This window comes from Trematomus bernacchii, unplaced genomic scaffold, assembly GCF_902827165.1.
Source record: "Trematomus bernacchii unplaced genomic scaffold, fTreBer1.1, whole genome shotgun sequence".
NCBI lineage: Eukaryota > Metazoa > Chordata > Actinopteri > Perciformes > Nototheniidae > Trematomus > Trematomus bernacchii.
The window spans coordinates 988,025-1,001,769 of record NW_022987560.1 but is presented as its reverse complement, the minus strand read 5'-3'; the positions used below and the strand labels follow the sequence as shown (position 1 = coordinate 1,001,769).

The 13,745-nt window shown below is 40.6% G+C and overlaps 1 protein-coding gene across 1 annotated transcript in view; it reads right to left on the bottom strand.

The window, feature by feature from the left end:
- LOC117477341 (tyrosine-protein kinase CSK) overlaps nt 1-13,745 on the bottom strand; it is a 69,971-nt gene that overhangs the window by 18,531 nt on the left and 37,695 nt on the right. Inside the window, exon 5 of the mRNA XM_034124024.1 lies at nt 7,942-8,161. Coding sequence (XP_033979915.1) covers nt 7,942-8,161 — 220 coding nt within the window. The remainder of the gene's footprint in view (nt 1-7,941; nt 8,162-13,745) is intronic.

Here is a 13,745-nt window from a genome sequence, read left to right as displayed (position 1 = left end):
GTAAGAAGTAGAAAGTACAGGTATTTGTGTTCAACGTGTAAGAAGTAGAAAGTACAGGTATTTGAGTTCAACATGTAAGAAGTAGAAAGTACAGGTATTTGTGTTCAAAATGTAAGAAGTAGAAAGTACAGGTATTTGTGTTCAACGTGTAAGAAGTAGAAAGTACAGGTATTTGAGTTCAACATGTAAGAAGTAGAAAGTACAGGTATTTGAGTTCAACATGTAAGAAGTAGAAAGTACAGGTATTTGGGTTCAACATGTAAGAAGTAGAAAGTACAGGTATTTGTGTTCAACATGTAAGAAGTAGAAAGTACAGGTATTTGTGTTCAACATGGAAGAAGTAGAAAGTACAGGTATTTGTGTTCAACATGTAAGAAGTAGAAAGTACAGGTATTTGTGTTCAACATGTAAGAAGTAGAAAGTACAGGTATTTGGGTTCAAAATGTAAGAAGTAGAAAGTACAGGTATTTGTGTTCAACATGTAAGAAGTAGAAAGTACAGGTATTTGTGTTCAACATGTAAGAAGTAGAAAGTACAGGTATTTGAGTTCAAAATGTAAGAAGTCAAAGTAAAAAGTCATCAGAAAAATAAGTAGTGGAGTAAAGTACTGATACCAGAAACATGTACTTAAGTACAGTAACAAAGTAGTCTGTAAGAAACTGATATTGCAAAACTGTAAAAATAAGTTAGAACCTACAAATGGAAAATGTCAGTAGACGGTAATTAGGAAAAACAATTCAACGATTTACGAAGCGTTGTTGACGAGATGAGACACACAACATGTAGGGAATCTGTTTCTCATTCCTCATAAAGCTTAGAGTTAGATTTAAAACACGAGTACAGGATGTTCATAGGTATTAAACTAGACATTCAAAAAGCATCCTTTGGTTTTCTATCATCACGTTATCTGTCACGGTTATTACGTTAGTTTGAACAAAAATAAATGACCGCCCTGAAAAAGCAAAAAAGAACGTTATTACAATATATCAGCCGGGCCTTTAATCACATTATTGGTCAGGTTTTATACATTTATTTGGGTTTTATTACACCTTCAATCAGGTTAGAAGCACATTTTATTGCATTGGTTTGGATTCTTTGAAACCCTTCATCTTAATCTTTCGTTATTATAACAGATAAAAACAAGAAGACGTCCATTTCATATAATACACAAAACACTGAGTGCATGTTTCACCGATAATCCTCAGATATCTTCCAGCGTCATTATGTATGTTTTCTATTTGGAGATGTTTGTTTATGATGTTTGTTGATCTCCTTCTCACATTGTGTGCAAAGCTTTGTTTACAAGCTGCTGTGACGGAAACATGTCCCAGACTGAGATCAATAAAGTCAACCTCACCCTTTCATCCTCTTTGTGAGTTTAGAGATGAAAGGTGTTTCTGTGTGCCAGCTTTTCATATGCAGAGGAACAAAGACAGAGCAACGGGAGGCGATGAAAAGAGAGTTGATGTAATAAGAATAGATTCAATTTGTAAAGCACACTTTCAAGGTTACACTTACATGGTGACAAACAAACAAACAAACAAACAAACAAACAAACAAACACACAAACAAAGTATATGTTATCAGAAAAGAGCCGGGGGTGGCAGAATGAATACAGAGGTTTCATCCCGAGTGAGAGGAAGGTTTGAGCCGACCTAATACTTCCCATTCTGAGCTGAATATATAAGAAATATTGAACATTTTCTGACTAGTTTTTTAAGTCAATATTTTACTTTAAAGGCTGTTTCTGTTTCTCCTGCTCCGACTGGAACAGAGGGTTTATCAGAGGGAGGAGATCAATCACTTCTGATCAGATCAATATCATCACTTTGAGACTACAGTAACAGCAGTAGTGACTTTATCCACTCACTATCACAGAGGGATTGCTAAACTGGGATTAACTGAGTTTGGACGCTCCAACGACGACAAAGTTATTGCTTTAAATACCATTTATTTACAACCACAAACAGCGCGTGTACGGAAACACTTAGGAGTTGTGGTATTGTCTTTGGAAACTGTCCAATTTGAACATTCTGTCCTTTTCTTTAATGGCATGGTTTGGTACCCTACCTTTAAAGGTCTCCTATTATATTAATGTTAGGCATATATTATAGGTCTCAGAGAGGAGAGCTCATCAGGAGAACTCTCCAATCAGAAACTCAGCTAAATGCTGCCGTGATTAAACACCATCATGTTCCAAACCACATCAAGGATTATCTCTGAAACAGTACGGAGCTCAAACTCTTCTTCTCTCTCAGGTTTACCACAAGGTGAGTTCCTTTTTATTTCCTGCTTCTTCACACACGCTCTCTCCAGTACAGGTTAGCTCTGAGTGTTAGCGATGCTAATGTAAACAGCGACCATATTACGTCCAGAACACGTCGGGCATTGTTTCTGAAACGTTTCTGATAGGCCCGTGGGTCTAAAGCCCGCCTACATCTCCGATATTACGTCATATCGGACGCAAATCTGGATCAGCTCCGTTGTTCCCCCGTTTTTAGAGATGTGGGTACGGAGGAAAAGAGAGAGGGTTTTATTTTCTTGACACACCGGGGACACTTCTTTATGTAGAAAAGAGACATCAGAAAGTGCGTTTTGCACGATAGGAGACCTTTAAAGAGCAGAGATTCTGTAACTCAGATCATAAAGAGGTCCAGCAGACTGATTGGTGAGCCACAGCTGGACCTGGAGACCCTCAGACAGCTACAGCGGGTACCCAGCTCTATATAGGACGATGATATCGTTGACTGCTACAACATCCTTTATGGCTCCTCATCCAACATCCTGAAGAAATGTCAATATTTCCAAAACGCTGCTGCCCAACTTAACAATTGACAGTCCTTAAATGAATATGTTTAATATCCTCCTCCACAAATCACTAGCCAGCTACTCCCACGTCCTCCACCTTTAAATCACTGATAACAGCTCCCCTCTTCAGGCTGGTTTCAAATGTGTGATTAACGCCCTGGTGCTTTATGTTTGTATCTTTGTAAAGCGGTAGTGGTTCCAATCTCAGTCGCATTTAATCCAACAATGTCTGCGTTGATTGGCTGCCAGAATACTACTTTTTTTCTACATATGGGTACAGAGAAGCGGAGACATTTCCCAGACACTTATCCCCTCAGATATGGTTGATTTAAATCACAGAAACGTTTGAGATGACGGCATCGTCTCCTGAATGAACGAGACTCTGCGGAAGACTGACAGTGTGTGTGAAGCGTCTCAAGAAGATTAGGAGTGTGTGTGTGTGTGTGTGACCTAGCATTACTATCCTTGTGGGGACCTACATCTGTTTACACAGTCACGTGTGGGGACTCGCCTCCCTTATGGGGACATAAGGGAGGTCCCCATAAGGGGAATCATTAATTTTAGGGTGAAGACTTGGTAAGGGTTAGGGTAAGGCATGTGTTGGTTAGGGTTAAGGTTAGGATAAGTCTCCAGGAAATGCATGTAAGTCAATGTAATGTCCCCTGAAGTGATGTATACATGGTGTGTGTGTGTGTGTGTGTGTGTGTGTGTGTGTGTGTGTGTGTGTGTGTGTGTGTGTGTGTGTGTGAGTGAGAGAGAGGTCGTCCATGCATCTGATCATTAACCCAGGAAACACATCCGAACCAAACAACCCGTCAGTATCTGCTCAGTCAAAGCAGGCTAGAGGAATAAGGGAATATTTGACCTCCAAAATCATCATTTGAACATCAGTTATTCCCCCCAGTGTTACCTTGACATGTTACGTTGTTTCCGCATGCCTCCAAGGTAAAAAAAACAACAAGAAAACCTAAGAAATAATTGGATGATTTGAAGTAAAAGGAGATCTCTATGAAAACACTCAAACTCTCACACAATTCACACGGCATAATCAAGTCTATCTCGTCGTATGTTCACTACTTTACGAACACATGCATTCAAACTAAAACCTTCCTATTAAAAACACACATGAAGGACTACACTGTACTCTCACATCAAGAACAAGGCATGGTGCAAATCCATTGATAAGAATCAACCTCAAAAACAAAGGCAAAGTCATAAGACACGATGAAAGATACGTTTTTTGTTATAAAATAGTTTATTAATGGGTTGTTCTGAGATGGACTTTTTTCTCTTTATCAAACTAATTGACTTGAGTTAATTAATAACAATGTTTTCTTTAGTAATTCAAGGTAACACTGGGTGAGTATTCGATAAACAAAAGGGCGTTTTGTGGCTGAACTGTTCATTTAATGTGTGAGTCAGATTCCTCCGAACAAAAGCAGCTCATCAAAGCGTGACAAACAAAGGAACTGTTACTGACTGCAGCACAGGGTGTAATCTACCCAGCAACCACCAGGGGGCAGCATGGTGAAGACATGCTGCAGCTGTATCATTGGTTACAATACGAGCAGTTTTTCGAATATCATCTTGAGAAAATGTAAAGAGACGTCTGTGAAAGATGCATAATAATTAGCGCTGAGTGCTTTTAGGGCTAAAGATGATCTTAAATATGAGTTAGTCTGCGGATCGTTCTTTACAACAAAGGATCAATTGTTCAAGGTGATGGCTTTAAATGACTTGTGTGGTCAGTCCTAAACCTACATATATTCACATTTATTGTAAACGGATGAAATTGAGGTTAACAAACTGTATTTTCTGACATTTTTGCATTAAATAAGAATTTAAAAATAATTAATTATCTAGATATTTGGCATGTATCGACTATTCGTAGCAGCTTTAGCTTGTTAAACATATTACAATGACGAAAAGTCAGTCTTTTAGTGCATTAAAATGTATTTTTAGCACACAATAGTGCTGATGAATGCAGATCTTCTCATATGTAATCAACACAGAGCAAAGATACGCCAATGGGCAGTGAAGCTGAAAATACAAAACCTTCTCTGCTCTCTCTTATTCGAGATGTCATTTCTTCTGCAATTATTTGCTTGGAAAAATTACTTTTATGATGAATTCATTATCAAAAGGTTATTTTCTGTCAATGGCTAATTCTCACAACATTATTTAAAGGCTTTGAGAGCAACATACGTTTTAAAATATAAATATAACACATGAATCATCTTTCAGCAGCTTCAATTCACACTGTGATGCAGATACATGACGTACGTGTGTGCGTGTGTGTGTGTGTGTGTGTGTGTGTGTGTGTGTGTGTGTGTGTGTGTGTGTGTGTGTGTGTGTTTATAAAGTTACGTAATCACTCGGCTTCATTCATTCATGATTGATTGCAGTTTGACTGGATGTTAATTTACTAATCTGTTCGTTCTGGCATTAAATTGTGAGATGAAATGACTCAAACGCAGTCTTTAGTGCATGAACATGTGTTTTTATCACACAGTGGTGCTGATGAATCCAGATCTTCCCTGATGTCATTAAAACAGAAGGTTATAATCACAGAAAAGGGCATTGTAGCTTAAAATATGTCTATATATTATATAATGAGAGCATGGACTATAGTCTGATTTGTATGGAAGCTCCACGGGGACAAGGGAATGTGTGTGTGTGTGCGTGCACGTTCGTGAGTGTGCGTGTGTGTGTGTGTGCATGCGTGTCAGTTTGAAAAGTGATTAAACAATAAAGTATGAGTTCATGCAAATATGTGGGAAGCTTTATGGAGATTTCCTGTTTCACTTTGTTTAATATCATATAAAACTGATTGTCTTTGTGTTTTAAATTCACAAACACATTTTCACTTATTTAAATGTAAAATACTTCAGACTTTTAAAGAAAACAATGACATCTAAAGACATCGCCACCTTTCACGGTACCAGGGATGGACATTTTCCACTATTTTCTGACATTTTTGCAAACACAATTGTTCGAATATATCCAGGAAATGACAGTGATTGATAGTACCAGCCGTAGCTTGTAAGAAATTGCAATGGACATATCATTTATCTACAACACACACATCAAAGAGGTCAGTCTTAGGGCATCGACTAATTAAAAGCTCATTGAAATTCCCTAAACGAGTGCATATCTGAACCAGATCACACACATGTAGGCTGCTCTGTGTGATCTCCATTCCTTGAGCCCCCCTCTCTGAAGACCTCTGACTTGAAGGATTCATAAATGATCAAAATAGTAACAGACGTTTTCTCACTGACTCTTTCTGCAGGTTGGCGCTACTTTCCCTCACTGAGGAGAGGAATGCTTGTGGAAAGCCGGTGAAGTCATCTTGCTGTAATTATATTGTGTTTGACACAGCGAACACATCCTGGTTGGTCAGGAGGACGTTGTCTTATTCAAAAACACAACGCAGAGATTACTGTGACATGAAACCAGAGCAGTTTCACCTCCATCTCAGTGGCTTCTAGGAGAGGAAGTGAGGAACAACATGATCCGTGAGCAGAGTGTCAAAGGTTTCATTTATCTCAGTGGTTCCTCTGAAACCGGAGTGAATCCAGTTCTCACCGTTATAATTGAATATCCCATTCCTCGCAACCTTGATGTAAATAATATCCTGCTTATATTGTGTTAACAGAAACCCTTCAGACAGTTTGTTATCCTCACGGTCATCTGTATATGTTTCTTACTCTGTAAAGCTGGTTTATTTCTGTTTCTTCTTTTTTGAGATATTTTAGAATTGTTTATTTCTACTCTTTTCATTTCTACTTGTGCAATACCTTGTTTTGTTGTATGCTGCTGCAACAACAAATGTTTCCCATATTGGGATGAATAAAGTACATCTACATTATCTTATCTTAAAGGGGACCTATCATGCAAAATGCACTTTTGTACGTCTTTTATACATGAATATGTGTCCCCGGTGTTCCAGGGAACTCACCAAGTGTCAGAAAACACAACCCTCTCTATTTTCCTCCATACCCAAATCTCTAAAAAAGGGGCTGCAACGGATCTGATAAAAACTGATCCAGATTTGAACACTGTCCTGACGTCAGGACGGTGGCGCTACGGCTATTGGGCCAACTCCACCAATCAGGAGGAGACAGCCACGGCCATTGCCGTTCGAAAGCGCTGGAGACGCTGTAGTACATATGCCAGGCCTGTAGGTGGTGCTGTTCTCACTGAATCAACCCTTGCAAAAACAGAGCTATAAATTGTCAAATTGAGCAAAATGAGGCATGGCTAAAATGCATGATCTGTTTGGTATGTTGAAAAAAAAAAAGTATAAATATGCCTTATATAGGTATGGTCCTACACTATATTATTCAAATATAGCATGATAGGTCCACTTTAACATCGCTGGAGTAATATCAGCGGGAAATAACTGATATGTTGTTCATCAGTCGGTGCAGGTGCACGTTCCAGCGTTCAGCAGCAAGAGGAGTATTTGCTGTCCTCTGATTAACTCAAACAGGGAGCTGATCATGAGAGGCTGTTAGAAGAATACCGGTTCTTGTAGGTAATCATACATCCTGTCATGTATAAAATACTTTCTCAAAACCTCAAAATTCTTTATTTCTCTCAGAATTTGGACTTTTTCTCAAAACCTCAAAATCCTGACTTTTTCCTCAAAATCTCAAAATTCTGAATTATTTCAAATAAATCGTAAAATTCTGACTTTCTCTCAAGATCCTGACTTTTTTTCTAAAAATCTAAAATGTTTGACTTTTTTCTCAGAAAATCGTAAAATTCTGACTGAATTCAAAACAACTTCATCACATACAGAGCATCAACTAGTTCCTGAACAGTGTCCTTCACATGCTGATATCCAAGAGAGGGAGTTACACAGTCACAAGATGGAGGAATAGAAAGCAGTATTCAATGTTTACTTCAGATTAGCTCCACGTCAGAAATGATCATGCTTGTCATATGTCTATCTCCATAGAGGCTGAATCATCATGTTAATCACATAGCTATCATATGCCTCAAACAGTCCTGATGCTCTTCTAGGTAATCATACATCCTGTCATGTTCACAGCTACAGTTGGGATACCTTTGTTATCATGTTGCTCTCAGACTCTTCACTATTAGTATCAAAGTCAAGCTGCTCACCTCCACCAGCTGCATGAGGTTCTCGAAGTACTCCTCCTCGTCGATGGTGAGCTTCCCGTTGTGGTAGATGATGCGATAATGCTCCACCTTCCCATCGCAGCTGACACACAGGGTGTAGTCTCCGGGGTAGTTGGTGCTCTCTCTCACCAGGAACAGGCCCGTCTCCGGGGGGTAGAGCAGTCGCTCCGCCTGCTCACGGGTTATCTTCCCGTGGAACCAGCTGTGAGGGGAGAGAGGAGAATATGAATGATAAGAGAGAGGGGAATATGAATGATAAGAGAGAGGGGGGGATATGAATGCTCTGTTTTAGCAAGGGCAGATTCAGTGAGAACAGCACCATCTACAGGCCTGGCATATGTACTACAGCGTCTCCAGCGCTTTCGAACGGCAATGGCCGTGGCTGTCTCCTCCTGATTGGTGGAGTTGGCCCAATAGCCGTAGCGCCACCGTCCTGACGTCAGGACAGTGTTCAAATCTGGATCAGTTTTTATCAGATCCGTTGCCGCCCCTTTTTTAGAGATTTGGGTATGGAGGAAAATAGAGAGGGTTGTGTTTTCTGACACTTGGTGAGTTCCCTGGAACACCGGGGACACATATTCATGTAGAAAAGACGTACAAAAGTGCATTTTGCATGATAGGTCCCCTTTAAGAGAAACTGATAAATTATTCATGAACAAAGTTTGTCTTTTGTTATATTTAATAAAGTGATAAAGAAAGTCAATATAAAGTGAAATGGATCTGAAATGCAGCTTCATCCTCAGAGGATAGAGAAGTTCTGCTTACAGTCTCTCTATATCTTCATGAGAGGAAACAACTGGTCCTACATCCCATCATTAAACCATTAACCCCCCTCGTCCTTAACCATTTACACATCCACCTTTCACTTCCTTTGCCCTCCTGAAATGTAAATCCTTAACGTCTCTGTTAAACACATACGAGACTAAGATACCATTTAACAGAGTAAGAGGCAATCAGAGTTGAAGACTATATGTTTTAAATGATTATGTGATCATTTGACACGACATGGAGAACTATCTTAATCCAGCTTTATGGAAATCTAAAATTCTTCATCGTAGGTCTTCTGAGATCCAGAAAAGCTCCAAAACGTCATCGTTACCAGCAGGGAAGAGCTTCTAAAAAGAGATATGGCCAGAAATGGACTCCTCCTTTGATATGAAAGGCTGATATGTTACACAAAAACAAATATAGCATGTTTTACATAACCTAAAGTGAAGTGGTTCAAATGTTCCCTTTCCGGTTCATATATGTCAACAGCATTGTACTTTGTGTCTGTACGTGCCAGGGCGACACACACACACACACACACACACACACACACACACACACACACACACACACACACACACACACACACACACACACACACACACACACACACACACACCACACACACACACACACACACACACACACACACACACACACACACACACACACACACACACACACACACACACACACACACACACACACACACACACACACACACACACACACACACACACACACACACACACACACACACACACACACACACACACACACACACACACACACACACACACAGTGTTATCCGTGTACGGGACACCACGTGTCAGTTCTTGTGGAGAACAATTGGAAATGTTCATTTATTCTGCGTCAGTACTAACGACATGAAAAAGGCCTGAATGCTTCAACAGATCACACACTCTTCACTTCACTCGCTTTGCTGATGTGTGACTTCAACCAGGGAGGGAAACACTTCCACATCCTCTGAATGAGAAGTGAAAAACATGGAGTGACGGTAATGGGAAGCAGGGCGTCACGAGAAAGTACCTGAATACAAACAACAGGAAACATGGCACACACACACACACACACACACACACACACACACACACACACACACACACACACACACACACACACACACACACACACACACACACACACACACACACACACACACACACACACACACACACACACACACACACACACACACACACACACACACACACACACACACACACACACACACACACACACACACACACACACACACACACACACACACACACACACACACACACACACACACCAGGGCTGAGGCAGAGTAGGAAACTGACGCTGCAATAACAGGAACATGCAAAAAGTAAAGTGCTCAGACGAGAGATTAGAGACTAACTATGAGCTTCTTTAAAGAGTCCTCTCCTGCTGATGTTCAGGTGTATATCAGTATGTAGTGTCTCTACTTTAAAGAGTCCTCTCCTGCTGATGTTCAGGTGTATATCAGTATGTAGTGTCTCTACTTTAAAGAGTCCTCTCCTGCTGATGTTCAGGTGTATATCAGTATGTAGTGTCTCTACTTTAAAGAGTCCTCTCCTGCTGATGTTCAGGTGTATATCAGTATGTAGTGTCTCTACTTTAAAGAGTCCTCTCCTGCTGATGTTCAGGTGTATATCAGTATGTAGTATCTCTACTTTAAAGAGTCCTCTCCTGCTGATGTTCAGGTGTATATCAGTATGTAGTGTCTCTACTTTAAAGAGTCCTCTCCTGCTGATGTTCAGGTGTATATCAGTATGTATTGTCTCTACTTTAAAGAGTCCTCTCCTGCTGATGTTCAGGTGTATATCAGTATGTAGTGTCTCTACTTTAAAGAGTCCTCTCCTGCTGATGTTCAGGTGTATATCAGTATGTAGTGTCTCTACTTTAAAGAGTCCTCTCCTGCTGATGTTCAGGTGTATATCAGTATGTAGTGTCTCTACTTTAAAGAGTCCTCTCCTGCTGATGTTCAGGTGTATATCAGTATGTAGTGTCTCGACTTTAAAGAGTCCTCTCCTGCTGATGTTCAGGTGTATATCAGTATGTAGTGTCTCTACTTTAAAGAGTCCTCTCCTGCTGATGTTCAGGTGTATATCAGTATGTAGTGTCTCTACTTTAAAGAGTCCTCTCCTGCTGATGTTCAGGTGTATATCAGTATGTAGTGACTCTACTTTAAAGAGTCCTCTCCTGCTGATGTTCAGGTGTATATCAGTATGTAGTGTCTCTACTTTAAAGAGTCCTCTCCTGCTGATGTTCAGGTGTATATCAGTATGTAGTGTCTCTACTTTAAAGAGTCCTCTCCTGCTGATGTTCAGGTGTATATCAGTATGTAGTGTCTCTTCTTTAAAGAGTCCTCTCCTGCTGATGTTCAGGTGTATATCAGTATGTAGTGTCTCTACTTTAAAGAGTCCTCTCCTGCTGATGTTCAGGTGTATATCAGTATGTAGTGTCTCTACTTTAAAGAGTCCTCTCCTGCTGATGTTCAGGTGTATATCAGTATGTAGTGTCTCTTCTTTAAAGAGTCCTCTCCTGCTGATGTTCAGGTGTATATCAGTATGTAGTGTCTCTACTTTAAAGAGTCCTCTCCTGCTGATGTTCAGATGTATATCAGTATGTAGTGTCTCTACTTTAAAGAGTCCTCTCCTGCTGATGTTCAGGTGTATATCAGTATGTAGTGTCTCTACTGGGACATGTCTCCATGCTTTAATGTTCAAAAAGCTCTTTATTGTCCTCATACTGCCTGTGTCTTTTCACCCTCTGTCTGAAACCAGAGCCCAGTCTGCTCTGATTGGTTAGCTGGCCGGCTTTGTTGTGATTGGTCAACAGCTTAGAGATGTCCCAGCTCTTAGCCGATCACGTACTGTGTTCTGAAAGTAAACAAGGAGTCCAATGGAGCCACAACAACCTAATTAACAGACTAAAGGAAAGGGGAACCCCTGAACAAGCAGAATAGGGCCTCTTTAATTCAGGCTTTCTTCTGCGCTAAAAGCTGTTTAGAATTGTGCTAGTTTTCAAATGAAGCTGTTGCTCTACACGCCCCCCCCCCCCCCCCCCCCCCCCCCTCACCATATGTCTATAGGCTACTGATGGAAGGATTAGGCAGCTGCAATACACTGAGTGTGATTGATTGCAGATTAGTAACCTTGTGTTCGCCTGGTTTGGATCGTATGGTGCGTTCATGCTCCACACAGAAACCTGGTTTAACGGTATCTCTGTTCACATGATCAACAGTATCTGGGTAAATCACACTGTACATTTATATATTCAGTTTAATATTTCATCCCTCACATATATATAATAACTTTCTTTATATTTTGTTTTTGTTAATTTGTAAATTCAACATGTATATTTTCTACATTTTTGTTTATTTCTAGTCTTTTTAATTTGTATTGTACAATGCCATGTCTTTTTATGCTGCTGCAACACAAACATTTCCCAAATTGGGATCAAAGCAGTACTTCTTATCTTATCTTAGATGTGTATCAATTGTTTAAATACTTCTTATTCCCCCATGTCTACTATCGGTGTTTCTCTCTTATTCTGTTGTTGCCATGACACCTGAATTTCCCCACGGGGTCCATCTTATCTTAATATCAGTTATCTTCCACCTCTATGGTCTGAACCACAAATCACTGTCTTCCCATCCGTGTCCCCCTCGTTGAAAGGTCTTATAATCTGTGAACAGTCGTCTCTACAGGGTCTCTCTGTCCATCCTGGCCGGTGAGTTTGTGATAATCAACATCTATAATTGATTTAGCCTGTCTTTTCCGTCTCTCCCTCCTCTTCCTCTCCCTCCTCTTCCTCCTCCTCTTCCCCTTCAGACAGCAGCTTAATGTGGGCTTGAGTTGATTAGATCAGCGAGGCGATGGACAGCATGATCTAAACCCCCCTTTAATCCAGAGCATGGACACACACTTGCTGTTGTGGACACACACACACTTGCTGTTGTGGACACACACACACTTGCTGTTCTGAACACACACACTTGCTGTTCTGAACACACACTTGCTGTTCTGAACACACACACTTGCTGTTCTGAACACACACTTGCTGTTCTGAACACACACTTGCTGTTCTGAACACACACTTGCTGTTCTGAACACACACTTGCTGTTCTGAACACACACTTGCTGTTCTGAACACACACACTTGCTGTTGTGGACACACACTTGTTGTTCTGAACACACACTTGTTGTTCTGGACACACACTTGCTGTTCTGAACACACACTTGTTGTTCTGGACACACACTTGCTGTTCTGAACACACACACTTGTTCTGGACACACACTTGCTGTTCTGAACACACACACTTGCTGTTCTGAACACACACACTTGCTGTTCTGAACACACACACTTGCTGTTCTGAACACACACTTGTTCTGAACACACACTTGTTGTTCTGTTTGTATTTTACTGATTTTGTTCTGTATTTAATTTGCCATTTCCGGGTCACTAAGAGATATGATTTGCAAAACTGTACTTTTAATATAATATACTATGACCCCAAATAAATAATTGTTAAATAATAACAAAGAAAATGAATAAATGTGGTAAACAACTATGTGTTGGCAACAGGAAGGAGGAGCTTTCTTTAAGGGGGGGTGCTGGTATTTCTTGTGGATTTCTGCCACAGGGGGGCAGCAGTGAGAGTGAGATGAGGAGGGACTACTTTCTGCGTCTGGGTGTCATCCGGTCAGGGCAGAAAGGGGACAGAGGACTACATCTGAACCCTTATATAACCCAGAGACATCTGTTAGTGATTCACAACCAGGTCCCTGAGGAACCCAGAACCCACAGGAACCACTTCTGATGACGGAGAACAAACTAACTGTACAGAGAGCTTGGAGGCAGCAGAAGGACCAGAGTTTAGAAACAAGGCCTGTGGCATACAGCTGGAGATCTGAGGGTAGCAGCTTCAACATCAAAGCGATCCATATATACTTGACTTCATGGATTATAAACGACGGGACTGTATGTCT